This window comes from Nicotiana attenuata, chromosome 12 (genome assembly GCF_001879085.1).
Source record: "Nicotiana attenuata strain UT chromosome 12, NIATTr2, whole genome shotgun sequence".
Taxonomy (NCBI): domain Eukaryota; kingdom Viridiplantae; phylum Streptophyta; class Magnoliopsida; order Solanales; family Solanaceae; genus Nicotiana; species Nicotiana attenuata.
In genome coordinates, this window is record NC_032000.1 from 8,804,574 (window position 1) to 8,820,251 (window position 15,678).

The 15,678-nt window shown below is 39.2% G+C and overlaps 1 protein-coding gene across 1 annotated transcript; it reads right to left on the reverse strand.

Moving 5' to 3' along the window:
• On the reverse strand, positions 1,688-5,644 carry LOC109235256 (probable anion transporter 5). Its single transcript, XM_019401299.1, has 2 exons — positions 5,452-5,644; positions 1,688-3,556 (listed from the first exon to the last, which is right to left on the reverse strand). The coding sequence occupies exon 2, from the start codon at positions 3,468-3,470 to the stop codon at positions 2,142-2,144; it is 1,329 nt and encodes a 442-aa protein (XP_019256844.1). The 5' UTR covers positions 3,471-3,556; positions 5,452-5,644; the 3' UTR covers positions 1,688-2,141.

Sequence of the window (15,678 nt, forward strand, 5' to 3'; positions counted from 1 at the left end):
ATATATATATATATATATATATATATATATATATATATATATATATATATATATATATATATATATATATATATATATATATACATACATTTTCGTCTATTATTTTGAGAGCGACCGTTTAGTGTCATTTTCCCTTATTTGCGTCATTAATTCCCCACACCAAATAATATTTTTTTTTTAAAAGGACAAGAGGAAAGACCTTAGAGCAACGAGCATTAAAGTACGTTATCTGCAGTCCCCATCAACATTACAATCCCCCAAACGAAGTGATGGAACATCACATATTTCTGTGTAGGAATGAGGATTTTAGGAGTGATATTTTTTAAATAAGATCTTAAGGTTAACGTATATTTTGACGTTTCAAAAAAGTTGAAAATAACACTTTCGTTTTTAACGATAAAGTTAACTTTTTAAGCTAAAATATCTTTCAAGAATTAATTACAATACAAAACATGTTTCACCTGAACCCAAAAGGAAAATATCAATTCTTATTCTGATTTTTTGAAATTGTTATGGGACTAAACATTGCTAGTATATTATTGCATATTGTTTGAGTCAAAATTCTAATGTAATGCCCAGCAATTAAAGAGACAAATATCTTTCCAAATTTGTGTCAAATTCATAATGCAAACATCTTTCTACTTATGGAATTTATCCCCCACCAAATCAATTGCTTTACTTTGTAGCAAAAGAAATAGTGTAGTCTAATCAATTTTGATCCTTTCCTATGTAGTAATAATAGTGCAGGCTAGCCACTTTTCAGTCCGGTAACTGAAAACTAGCCACTGACATTTAGCTCCCGTTTGACCATAGATTTTGGCTTTATTTTTTCAAAAAGTATTTGAAAATCTTGTTAGTTTATGAAATATGATTATGTTTTGAGGAAAAAAATTCAAAAAATTTCAAGTTCCCAAAAATTGGTTTAGGGCAGTTTTTGGTTGAAATTTTTTCTTCCACTCACATAACTTCAACTTTTCTTCGTATAAAATGCATGTCCAAACACAAATTCAACTTTCAAAAATTATTTTTCAACGTAACTTCAAAAACTCTTTTTTCAAGTTTCAATCAAATCTATGTCCAAACGCTAGCTTAGTTTCAAATTCCATATGTGAAACTTTACGACAATGTCCTGGAATTTCACGTGACATAAACTAGGACGGCGGAACATTGTCCATAAGGTCATTGAGATTAAACTCGTGTACTAAAGTTCACATCGCGATTTCTTTGTCACTGAGTTGTTCCTTTGGGTACAGCCATATCAATATTAGAAGGTAGATCCTCTCGCACTTGGTCTAGTATCTCTTAGGTCGATATCTGGTAGCTGCAGTAGTAGCAGAGGGAGAAGATTGGGAGTAGAAGGTAACGAACAAGAGACTCAGAGAGAGATCAGAAGCAAAACTCGGCAAGCCAAGGAGAAGGCGGAACCCAGATGCTACGCTAAACTAGGCATTACCTAGGGCCGCACGACTCAGGCAGACTCTACCTGTGCGCGTGCCTATTTCTCTTAGTGCAAAACTTAATTAGACGCGCAAATGAAAAAGAAAAAAGAAAAAAGAAAAGAAAAGAATATGTAGTTCAAGAAGGGAAAATTACACTTGTGCAAAGTACAGAACCAGAGTTTTGTGTCAAAAAGGAGTTCAATTCATCAACTAATGATACAAATCCAATGTTACAGTTCACAGAATCAAAATGAAAGTACCTGACCATATTATTCTGGCAACTATGATACATGAAATACATTCTGATATTTGCATTGCATGACAAAAATAGGAGGAGCATTACATTTATTAAGATACTAAAGTTGAAACACCATACAGAAATCTAATATGCTTTTAGCTTGTTGAACTACCACAAATAATCAATATATGTAATAAATGCTCGGCAAAGAACCACAGCTCGAAAATATTGAAGAATCGTATTAAGCTGCAAATGTATGCAGATAGAACCTTATGAATTAATCTTCAGCAATTAGCAGACTTCAAAGAACTCAGGTTAAAATGTAAGAATAACCTCAATAGAGCTACTTACTATTTCCGACAGCCTTCGGGTTTGAACTGCAAATCCTAGACTGTATACTTCCTCCTTGAACTGCTTCTTCCAAGAATAAGACAAGATAAACAGCAATATACATGCAGAAAGCCTTAGTCGAAAATTCTCTCCCCTGTTGACAGTGCTAGAAAAACAAAAGAACTAAAAATGCAGAGCAACCCTGGAATGGAGAACACTGCTGTCCAGCTTTCTGGACTTGTAAGATCCAACTGGGCGTCTTTTGCAGCTTCAAGTAGTCGACCAGTGAGATCAACTCCAATGATACCAGCTAATGTACCAGCTGTATTTGAAACTCCCATAATAATTCCAGCATATCTTGGAGCTATATCCATGTGATTAACTGCAAAACCGGCTCTTCCTAATGCCAAGAAACCAAGAGCCACAGAGGAACAAAACAGAGCGCCACCAGATGTTCTAAAATAAGGAAGAGCCATTAACGCAAGAGAAGCTACAATGAAACCCACTGTGTTTAAAAGTTTTCTGGTTTTAGTTATAGACAAGATTCTCCTCGTGACTAAGTGATCCGCAATCACTCCACCAATATTTGAGAATATAAACATGTTAAGGTAGGGCATCATCTTGGAAGAACCCATTTCTTGAAGGCTGATCTCGAGACCCAATTCAAAGTACGTAGGAAGCCAGTTCATGAGCACATAAAGAGCATAATGAAAAGTGAAATTATTCACGACGATTGCCCAAACTGGTAAGCTTATGACGATTCGTTTCCATGGGATAGTTGGACTTTTGGTGAAATGTACTCCATTCTCTACTTTCATCTTTGAACTCCCTTTCATGGGCAGCAAGGATTCCCCAAAGCCCGACGCAGTTGCTTTTGGATGCTCAGAACGAGGTGGATCAACAGCATAACTGAACCAGAGTAGAGACCACATTGCACCTAAAGCCGCTTCAGCAAGAAACACAGATTGAGGACCCCTATATTTCACCAGACTAGGAAGCATAAGCATTCCCGTAGCTGCACCTAAGTACATTCCAGAAGTCGTAAAGGAAACAGATCTTGATCTTTCATGTGGTGGTACCCACTGTGCAAGGACAGTGTGGATGGACGGAAAAATGAAACCTTGAGCCACACCGACAAGCAAGCGGGCTATTACCAGGAGCATTGTTCGGTTTGGGTCGAGTGGTACAAAAGCACATGTCAAAGACCATAAGAGAAAAGAAAGGAGGAGGACACGCCGTCCACCGATTTTTTGAGCTGCCCAACCACCAGGTACTTGTGAACATGCATATCCATAGTAAAAGGTAGACAGAATTACACCTTTGCTAGTCTGATTTACTCCGGCAGCATCAGCAGCAGCAGTATACGCAATAGAGAAGCCCACCCGCTCTATGTAGCAGACAGAAGTGCAGATGAAGGTCAAAAATACAATTAAATAGCGCTTTGGAAATCGACTGCTGCCCATTATTTGCTAGTTTGTAAATGCAAGCCATACACTAGACAGCTTGAATTTCTTTTGAGGTGATCCACAAAACTGTGATGTGCGGCAGGCTTGTAATTAATAGACAGAAAGAAAGAATCAGATCAAAACGTTTAGCTGATTTAATATATTTAACGATATGGAAATCAAGCATTAATGGCAAATCACACAAAGGCAACTCAAAGAGATTCCTAAAAGGGGAATAGTGGAAAGTGGAAACAAGGGAGAAAGAGCACAGACGGCAGGGAAAACACAACTGAAACAAATGGTACAACCCATCTTTTTCATTTCAACTCAACAATATCACTTCAAGGAAATGAGTTTTAATTTCTCGGTTGGTGCATGCCATCCTTGTGCAGGGTTCATGCTAATTAGTAAGAAGACATTTTTCAGATATTACTAACAGTTAAGAGGGTTCTGAATTATGCTAATTATATAAGAAGTAGCCTTTCTCTTTAAGCTTTAGAGTTTAAAAACAATTTCCCCATATAACTAATGGACAGAAGCAGATTTCATCATTATATAGTAGCACATCACAGAGAATTGGCTCTCACAAGAAATTAACTGCCAGAAGAAGTCACACCTGGTAATCTAAAATTCATTTAACCATATCTTTAGCAATGTCAGAGAACACTTCGATATTCACCAAATTACTCCCCTAAGTTTCTCCAAATTTGGAGTTCCCAACTAAAAACTTCAAACCATTCTAATTCCATTCCCAACAAAAAACACAGTTTTTAAACCCAACCTGCGAAAATTGTTAAGAACAACGGACCTTGGCCTAAATCAATCCCAAAGCTAGCTTACGAGGTAAAGATTGTCTAAGACCATATAATGACATAATATCTCATTCCTTCAACTAATGCGAGACACTCTAACATCCCTCGCATGCCCAAAACTGGATATAGGGGCCCAAGAATGTGAAACACAAAAAGAAGGATGGGCCTAGTTCCGGACCCTTTTGACGCCCCACTGTCCCGACCAGCAGCGGAATGCTACTTACGAGCTGGTCAGAGACATGTTTCGGTCAATGCCATGACATTGTGGTGGCACGGAAACCACGGAATGCGGGCAGTTTTCATCTCATCACTGGCATGTGGAAGACTCAACTCCAAAATTTAGCTCATGAGGTAAGAATTGTCTAAGACCATATAAGGAGATAACAACCTATTCCTTCAACTAACACGAACCAAACGACCATACCATTCCTTCAACTAATGCGAGACACTCTAACATCCCTCGCGTGCCCAAAACTGGATATAGGGGCCCACGAATGTGAAACACAAAAAACAAGGATGGGCCTAGTTTCGGACCCTTTTGACGCCCCACTGACCCGACAAACAGCGGGATGCTACTTGCGAGCTGGTCAGGAACAGGTTCCGGTTACTCTTTCAATGCCATGCCCTTGTGGTGGCACAGGAACCACGGAATGCGGGCAGTTTTCATCTCATAACTGGCATGTGGAAGACTCAACTCCAAAATTTAGCTCACAAGGTAAGACTTGTCTAAGACCATATAAGGCGACATCAACCTATTCCTTCAACTAATGGGGAACACTCTAACAAGAATTAAACCCCCATTCCCATATCCAGCATCATACAAGAAACAAGTCTACATCTTTTGTTCCCAAGTCTTATCAATTTTAATCAGTTCTGCTATATGAATCCTCTGAGCTATTTCATTTCAAAACTAAGCAGTTTATCTTTTCAGCAAATAAAAATGTTATAAACAAGAAAAAGGAGTTATTATTAAGAAAAAAAAGAGTGAAAGAATGAGAAAGATCTAATCTTTGGTACCAACTTTTCAACAGGTCAACCACAGTCCATAACCCCACCTTGCCTAACAACCTTAAAAAATCTATGGAAAAGAAACCCCATTAATCAAATTAACAGAATTCACAATACCCAAAAGCTTAAAAATACAGAAAAATTACTTCAAAATATACAGTCAAGAATAAGTTAATTACCACAAATCAGAAGAAATTGATACTGACACCTCACTGGAGATCAACAAAAGGCTGTTGCTTCAATGGGCAAGATCTTTAATTGGTTAATTCAAGCAGCATTCTGAGGAGGAGGAGGAGGAGAGGTCTGTAGCAGGGGAGGTGTAGGGGGTGGTGGAATTGGCCGGGTGGGGTGGGGTGGGGTGGGGGGTGGGGGGTTTTAAGTCGTAGGTTGTAGCGTTGACAATCTTAGTGGGAGATTCAAGACTGTTCTTTTCTTCTATTCTTTATTGCGAAAAGTGCATGGGACGTTCCCAAACTATACAATATAGTCCTTAAATACAAGAATTGACATTAATAAGTGGTATATTAGAATTTTTTGAAAATGTTTTGGAGAATTTTTTTGAAATTTTTTTCTTAGAAATGTGTTGTTTTCTTAGCTTTATCTTCTTCTCGGAACAAAAGAAGAGAAGATCTCATAAGATGATTTAGCTACGTCCTACAAGTATACTGATCAATAATAGGAGGTGTATTATAGTTAATATACACCAATATTGGGGTATGTGGAGGTCATAATTTTTACAGACTTGTATCCCAAAGTTTCTCCTGTCAAGGATGAATGGCGGAGCCAAGATTTAAAGTTTGTGGGTTCGATAGTATAATTTTTTTAATTTATTGGGTTCTAAATTAATAATTTATATATATTCAACGAATTTCTTAAGACACATATAGAGTCTGAACAAAAGCTATTCGGTTTGTCGAACCCGCATTCCACACTCTGGATCTGCCCTGCCTAAAAGTTCCGCAAAGATCCTTTTATAACTTACATTGTATTAAGGGTGTACATCGATTGGGTTGGTTCAGTTTTATTAAAACCAAACCAAACCAAACCAACTATATCGGATTGTATTGGTTTTCTTTTCTCAGATTTTTTGGGAATTTTTCGTTACATGAATAATATGTCAATCTTACTTTGTTAAATTTTTGATAAATAAATATATGTTTAATAAAAATTAAAAAAAATTGAAGAACATATGATGTATTAAAATATTCTTACGGGAGAATTTTCTTGGTAACACATGATAGTTTTTTTTTTAGTTGTCTGGCAATAAATTTCCGTTGATGTACACTTTTAAAGTTAACCGAATTTAATAATTAAACATAAAAATCAATATGATACCTAAATAATGATATGTTCTATTTAATTTTTAATTATCGAAATACCACTTCAAATTCAAAAAAGATATAAGAATCTAATAGATTTTGACATGTGAATATGGAAAAACAAAGAGATTGACACATTTCAATAAGACTTGATAAGAAAGTGATCATACAACACGTTATTTAAAGTTAAAAAAATAGAGTACTTCATATTCTATTAAATATTAATAGAGCCCGTTTGGATGAGCTTAATTTAAGTGGCTTTTAAGACAAAATAGCTTTTAAGCCATAAGTTAGAAATTCTAGATTTTGGCTTTTGACTTGTTTTTGTCATATTAGCTTAAAAATAAATGCTTAAAAGTACTTTTTTACTCTATCCAAACACTACAAAATGGCTTAAAATTTATTTTGGCTTAAAAGCACTTAAAATAAGCCAATCCAAACGGGCACTGTATCCCATAAGAGAATCCCAAATATTTCTAGACATTTTTAAAGAGAATTCTATATAAAATCTTAGAAGTATATATATAAATTATATATTTATATGTAGATTCCATTTGGATTTTTTTACTCAATACCAAACCAAATCAAACCAAACCTCATCGGGTTTTTTTAATTGATTTGGTTTGACTTTTCGATTTTGTGCGATTTTCCGGTTCGGTTTGTACATGTAACGATCGGCCGATTGTTTTGAGTGTTGTAGCTCGTTCCCCCATTTACTACTTAATCTATACTAAATTTTTGTTAGGGGACTTATCAAGGTAGTTGGGTTGGTTCCGAGGATGCTTCGCAATGAGTTGAGACACTTAGGGTGTGTTTGGTATAACGAAAAATATTTTCCGTGGAAAATATTTTCCAAGAAAATATTTTCTTGGAAAATAAGTAGTAATATTATTCATTTTCCGGTGTTTGGTACGCAAATTAAGGAAAATAACTTCTCAAGACAATTCATAAATAATTTAGATACAATAAACATGAAGCCATAAACTTTCGAACCAACAACCTTCCAAACCCACAAATTTCATAAACTTCCGAACCGCTAAACTTTCGAAACCGCGAACTTTCAAACCCGTAAACTTTATAATTTCTAAACTCCTAAACTTCCAAACACATAAACCTCCGAACTCTTAACTTTGGAACTTGTAAAATTCCAAACCTGTAAACCGAAAGATGAAAAAACTAAAACTGAAATATATTAAAAATATATTTTTTTTCCAGCGGAGGGGGGGGGGGGTATGCAGGAAAAAGAAATAGCATAAATTTGAAATTACAAAAAAAAAAATAACTTTTTCATGTGCGGGGGCAGGGGGTGGTGGGGGAGGGGGGTGCAGAAAAACAAAAAAAAATAGAAATTTAAAAATTACAAAAAAAAACTTTTTTTGTGCGGGGTGGGAGGGGGGTTGGTGGTGCAGAAAAAATAAAAAAAACAGAAATTTGAAATTACAACCAAAAAAGTAAAAAAAAAAATTTGTCGGGGGAGAGGGTAGCAGGGTGAGTGGTAGCGGAGAAAAAACTGAAATTTGAAAAAAAAAAAAAGCCTTTTTGGAGAGGGTGGGGAATATGGTGGAGTTGGGTGGGTAGGTGTAGGGGTGTGGGGTGGGCTAGTGAGGGTTGGGAAGGTAGAGAAGGAGTTTTGAAAAATATTTTCCCTTCTCTTGATAAGGAAAACATTTTCCTTCAATTGGAGGAAAATGAGTTAATAAGGAAAATATTTTCCAAAACATTTAAGCCAACCAAACATGGAAAAAGTGGAAAATATTTTCCGAAGAATATTTTCCTTCATACCAAACGAACCCTTAGTCTCAAGATTGGAAGCTTAAGAGCAGATGTGGACTTATGTGTAAACGACTCCGAAATGGAGTTTTGATAGTTCTGATACCTCCGTAGGGAGATTTTAGATTTAGGAGTGTGTCCGGATAGTGATTTGGAGGTTCAGAGTTGATTGTGGCTTGAAATGGCAAAAGTTGGAAAATTAGAAGTTTTAGAAATGGAAAAGTTTGACCGAGAGTTGACTTTATGGTTATCGGGCTCGAATTTTGGTTCCGGGAGTTGGAATAGGTCCTTTGTGTCAATTAAGACTTGTGTGCAAAATTTGAGGTTAATCGGACGTGATTTGATATATTTGGGCATCGATTGTAGAAGTTGGAATTCTTAGTTTTCGTTAGGCTTGAATTGAGATGCGATTCGTGTTTTTGATGTTGTTTGATGCGATTTGAGGCCTCGACTAAGTTCATATCGTGTTTTAGGACTTGTTGGTATATATGGTGGAGGTCCCGGGGACCTCTGGTGGATTTCGGATGGTTAACGGATCGAATTTGGCTTAAGTGTTATGCTGAGGTGCTACAGATCTGGTGTCATCGCACCTGCAGTGGGATTGGCCGCAGGTGCGGAGCTGCAGAAGCGACTAAGCTTAAGCAGTTGCGAAGAGGAAGAAGGTTACTGGGGTCGCAGGCACGGAAAAGTTTCCGCAGATGCGGATGCGCATCTACGCAAGGTCGGCCGCAGAAGCGGATTTGGACAGGCAGCATGGGAGTCGCAGAAAGCGAGGGATGGTTCGCAGACGCGGTCCCGCAGGTGCTCTTGGTCGGCTGCTAAGTGAGTACGTCGAAGCGATTTTTTCTCCGCAAAAGTGGGAGTGCAGGTGCGAGCCTAAGCTCCGCAGGTGCAAAAATGCCTGGGCAGTGTTTAAAAATCGAAGGTTTCGTGATTTTGATGATTTTGGACTTTGCAAACTCGGACTAAGACAATTTTTGAGAGGGTTTTCGAGGGATTTCTTGAGGTAAGTCACTTGTAATTATTTTTATTCAATTATATTGTTTGCCCAATGAATTTCCCACCTAGTTTGTGTGTGTTTGAGGTGGAATTTTGAGAGTTTTAGGCTAGGGACTGGAGAGTTAATTTTGGGGATTTGAGTGACGATTTGGTGTCGAAATTTGGTAAATTTCGTATGGTTGGACTCGTGGTTGAATGAGTGTTCAGATTTTGTAACTTTTATCGGAGACGTGGGCCGGGGGGATTGACTTTTGAGTTGACTTTTTGACTTTTGATTTAGAACTTAGCATTTTCACATGGAATTGATTCCTAAAGCTTGAGTTGATTGTATGGAATTATTTGTGGCTAGATTCGAGGCCTTCAGATGTCGATTCGCGAGGCAAGCACTTGTTGGAGTAGAGAATTGCACGGTTTGAGATAAGTAACACTTCTAAACTTGGTTCTGAGGGTATGAATCCGTGAAATTACGTGCAATGTGATGGGCGTTGAGGTGACGCGCATGCTAGGTGACGGGCATGTGGGCGTGCACCGTAGTAATTGTGATTCAGTAAATTTCGTGGAACTGTGTAGCTATCTTATCTGAATATTATTATTGTACCTTATGTGTTAGAGCACTTGAACTGTGGTTTATGTTAGAAATCATGTTTAGGCTATGTGCTGGTACTATTGGGACTCACAATGGTCGTTCTTTGCTGTTGCGTTATTTGCTTAATTGCAGTTGTATACTCAGTCGCATTCATCATTGCATATCATATCTCAGTCTCTGTTATCATACATTGTCACATCATGTATCATTGATTTGGGCTGCTTAGCATGAGTGTTGTGAGCCCGAGAGACTGGAAAGATTGATGACTGAGTGAGGTCGAGGGTCTGTTTGTGAGTGATATTTATGGGATCGGGCTGCACGTCGCAATAGGCTTTATTGATTCATGTCCTGATTGGCTTTATTATAGTGCTTGGGCCGGATTTTCTCCTACGGAGTCTGTACACCCACAGTGAGCGCAATTGCTATTGATTCACGATATCTGATTCGGGCTGGAACTGCCCTGTACAGTGCTAAGTGGTTGAGTGTGATGAGTGAGAGTTGGGACAGTCAGGTTGAGTACTCTGAGAGTGTGAGTGGGTGAAGTTTTCATTGTGTTGCATCACATACGACATGCATATTGGCATGTAGATATAGAGATGTCATATTCCTCATATCATTCCGACTTGACATATTCTACTTGTATTGAGCTTAACTGTTAAACCTGGAAGCATGTCCCTATTCTTGTATTGTTACTTGCAAATTATGAATTTTTTGAGATATTATTGTCATATTTTCTGTAAATTTTCGTAGTATTAATTCTGTATGTGGACTGTGCTGTGCGAGCTCGTCACTACTTTCAGCCGCATGTTAGACTTGTTACTTATTGAGTTGGTTGTACTCATGCTACACCCTACACTTCGTGTGCAGATTCAGGTGTTTCCGGGTACGGAGGTTGCTGATCTTGAAGTTTCAGCCGTTCGGAGATTACTGAGGTAGCTGCCTTGGCATCCGCAGACCTTGACCCTCCTTCCCCTATCTTTCAGTTTTATTTATTTAGTTCTACTTTCTAGGCACTTTGTCAGACTATGTCATTATATAGATAATCATGTTCTCAGTGACACCCGAGTTTTGGGGAAATTTTGTATTGAGTTGTAACGTTTTCATCTAGTTTTTATGAGATTTTCACTTATTTAAACCTGTTTTAGTATATTTTGAATTTAAAAGAGTTGTCATGTATGAGTTTTCCGCTTGCCTAGTATCATGATAGGCGCCATCACGACAGGTTGAGTTTTTGATCGTGATAGTACACCCCTACATTGTAATGTTAATTTCTAGTGTTTATCATACATGAGACCAAACTATAGTATGGAGGAAGTCTAAATGCAATATTAAACATTTTGGAAAGTTTTAAATCTGGTCAATGTCTCAATTTTTGAAGTTTTAAGAGACAAATAAGATACAAAGTCTACTGAGAGGTTTTTTTTTTTTTAAAGGTGGGATTCATGAACACTCAAAATTCTCTGTAATCTAAATTGATTCAAATTATAATGTAAAGATACATAAACAGACGCTTAAATTTGTCCCCAACTATTGAGCACTCCAATTTACCAAATGATCATTCACACACTTTAACTTGCACCCAAATGAGACCAACTTTACACTAACAAATATAGGTTGACCGTCATCACAAAACTTTAGGATAATACTTACTGTAGTAGACACATAACTCAGCTCTAAATGCAACTTTACGTGAGTTAATTTTGTAAATAGTAAACATCCTATTTCTGTATACATTTAGTGGGCATTTGGACATATGAATCGTAAAATTTCGAAACAAAGTGAAAAAAATTTCAAGTGAAAATGGTATTTGAAAATTAGAGTTGTATTTGGATATAAATATAACTTTTTTTTTGAATTTTTGTAAGTGATTGAGTGAAAAATTTGAAAAATAGCTTTTTGGAGTTTTTCAAATTTTAGAATTTTTGTGTTTGCACTAGCCTTGCTCAGGCGGTTTCTATTTAGGCCGCGCCAGCCACTTCTCAGGCCGGGGGAGGTACTCAGACTCCCGCCGCCCGTACTTTAGAGCAGGTAGTGCAGGGACTTCAGACACCGGGGGTACTACCAGCCGAGCCGGTTGCAGTTGCTCAGGCCTAGGTGGGTCCCGTTATGAGTGATGAGGAGCAGAAGAGACTAGAGAGATTTGGGAGACTCCAGGCTCCATCATTCAGTGGGGCTGAGTTAGAGGATGCTCAAGATTTCTTGGATAGGTGCCAGCAGATTTTTCGCACGGCGGGTATTCTGGAGACTAGTGGAGTCTCCTTTACTACTTTTCAGCTATCAGGGTCTGCCTTCAAATGGTGGGAGGCCTATGAGAGGAGCAGGACAGTCGGTGCAGCACTACTTTCATGGCATGAGTTCTCCGTTCTCTTCTTGGAGAAGTTTGTGCCACAGACTCGCAGAGAGGAGCTGCGCAGGCAGTTCGAGCAGCTACGTCAGGAGGCATGTCTATGACCCAATATGAGATGAGGTTTTCAGAGTTGGCTCGTCACACAGTTTGGTTGTTTCCCACTGAGAGGGAGAGGATTAGGAGGTTCATTGATGGCCTCAACTATCAATTGCATTTTGTTATGACTCTGGAGAATGTAGCAGGTGCTAGGTTCGACGAGGTGGTTGATATTGCTCGGCGGATAGAGTTGTTCCGTAGTCAGGAGGGTGAGGAGAGTGAGGCCAAGAGGCCTCGTGGTTCGGGGGGTTTCAGCGGTGTTCCCTCTGGGGGAAGTCCTACCACAGCAAGGGTCGTCCTTATAGACCCGTTTAGATGGCTCATCCAGTTCATCATGGCGCATCAGCTAGTCATGGTTCATACAGTGCTCGACCGGGTCAGTCATCTCTCATGGCACTTCCAGCTCAGGGTTCTTCTCGCGCACCTTCAGTTTAGGGTTCATCTGCACCAAGTTCCTCTAGTAGTTATTCTAGTTTTCGGTGTCCGCTTCAGTACTTGCTGCCATTTTCAAAGAGGCGTTGCTTTGCGTGTGGAGAGTTGGGTCATGTGAAGAGGCATTATCCCCGCTTTTGGGAGGTCCAGTTCAACAGAGGAGTCAGGCTGCGACTTCCGCACCAGTTACTTCACCACCCGCTCAGCCAGCTCGGGTTGGGGCTCAGGCACCAGAGGTCGCCCTAGAGGGGGAGGCCGATCAGGTGGTAGTCAGACTTGATTATATGATATTCCTGCCAGGCCAGAGGTTGTTGCTTCAGACACAATGATCACATGTATTGTCTTAGTATGCCACATGGATGCTTTTATATTATTTGACCCTGGTTCCACTTATTTGTATTTATCACCATATTTTGCTCGTTATCTCGATATGCCCCATGAGTCCTTAGTTTCATCTATTCATGTATCTACGCTAGTGGGCGATACTATTGTTGTGGACCGTGTGTATCGATCGTGTGTAGTGACTATTAGGGGATTGGAGACTAGAGTTAATCTCTTATTGCTTAGTGATGTTATAAACGTCAATACCACACAAGAGGGGGGGAGGGTGATTTGTGTGGTACCTAATTTTCGCGTTAGAAGAACCTGGTTCTTCTAAGTGTTCTAACTACAACAGTTTGCGGAATAATAAATGCTGAAAGTAAAGTGCACAGAGAGTTTTACGTGGAAAACACCTGGCTCAAAAGGTGAAAAAACCACGACCTACTACTCAGTAGGATTTTCCCAAACTCCACTAAAATCACTGAGCCAAAAACTGCATTTACAAAACTCTTTGTAAACCTAAGGATTAACTCTAATCCCAGTGTAGCACACAGCCTCAACTGTTGCGACACTTTCAAGTTAACTCTAACTTGAATACTCAATATACCTATTACAATTGCTTCTATGAAAGCTGAAAGGTACAATATGAAAACCTACTACAATTGAACTAGACTTAGAATAAACACAATGATGAAACTGGTTCTTCTATCTTAGTTCATGTAGCTTCAGACGTGCACACTTGTATCTCGCATATGTTGCTTGCAAATCAGACTTGATCTTTTTGCTCTCAGATATGCTTAACTTCTGCTTATGTGCAATTACTTGTAAAAGAGAACAATCGTTATTTTTATAGAGTTAGTAATCAGAGTTTGATAAGAACTCGAATTGTGGATCCTTTGACAATTCGAGTCCAAGAACAACTCTAACTCCTAATCCATATCCTTGATCCGGATATAATTCTCTTTTCATAAGGAGACTTCAACTCCTTATCTTGTATGCAATCTTTTCGATCAATTCAGAAGATATTGTTGCTGATCCTTGAGACTTATCTTCTTCACGCGTATGTCACATGTGCAAGCATATCAACACTGTGTCTCACATGATGGACCTGGTTCATGACTGAGTTCATTTTGTCAATCTTCAAAACTTCATCTGAACTTAGGCCAACACTTAGTATGGTTGATTTCGACGTGATTTTAGGTATGGACTAGCTGTCTCCATGTCATGCTATTCTAGATTGTCACTCTAAGTCCGTGACGTTGGTGATGCAGGGGTTGCCATGGATCGAGTGGAGAGGTTCTCTAGATTATGTTCCCAACAGGGTAATTTCTTATCTGAAGGCCTAACGGATGGTTGGGAAGGGGTGTTTGTCTTACTTGGCCTTTGTGAGAGATGTTGGTGCAGATACTCATACTACTGATTATGTTCCCATGGTGCGAGACTATCCGGATGTGTTTCCTGCAGACCTGCCGGGCATGCCACCTGATAGGGACATTGACTTTGGTATTGACTTGGTGCCGAGCACTCAGCCCATTTCTATTCCTCCGTATCGTATGGCACCAGCTAAGTTGAAGGAATTGAAAGAGCAACTTTAGGAGCTTCTTGATAAGGGGTTTATTAGGCCTAGTATGTCGCCTTGGGGTGCACCGCTTCTGTTTGTGAAGAAGAAGGATGGTACTATGGGGATGTGCATCGACTATATGTAGTTGAACAAAGTTACAATGAGGAACAAGTATCATTTGCCGCGTATCGATGATCTGTTTGACCAGCTTCAAGGAGCGAGGGTGTTCTCTAAGATTGATTTGAGGTTTGGGTATCACCAGTTGAAGATTCGGGACTCGGTATTTTGAAAACGGTATTCAGGACCCGTTATGGTCATTATGAGTTCCTTGTGATGTCTTTTGGGCTGACCAATGCCCTAGTAACATTCATGCATCTGATGAACAATGTATTTCAGCCATATCTTGATTCGTTTGTCATAGTATTCATTGATGATATCCTGGTGTACTCACGTAGCCCGGAGAAGCATGCCCAGCATTTGAGGATTGTACTACAACGACTGAGGGAGGAGAAGCTTTATGCCAAGTTCTCCAAGTGTTAGTTTTGGCTTAGTTCGGTGGGGTTCTTGGGGCACGTGGTGTACAGTGAGGGGATTAAGGTGGATCCAAAGAAGATAGAGGCAGTTCAGAGTTGGCCCAAACCGTCTTCAGCTACTGAGATTCGGAGCTTTCTCGGCTTGGCCGGGTATTATCATTGCTTTGTGGAGGGTTTCTCGTCCATTGTAGCACCTTTGACTAAATCGACCCAGAAGGGTGCTCTGTTCAGGTGGTCGGATGAGTGTGAGGAGAGATTTTAGAAGCACAAGACTGCCTTGACCACAACTCTGGTTCTAGTTTTGCCTTCAGCGTCAGGCTCTTGTACAGTATATTGTGATACTTCTCGGATCGGTATCGGGTGTGTCTTAATGCAGGAGGGTAGAGTGATTGCTTACGCTTCACGTCAGTTGAAGCCTCATGAGAAGAACTACCCTGTTTAT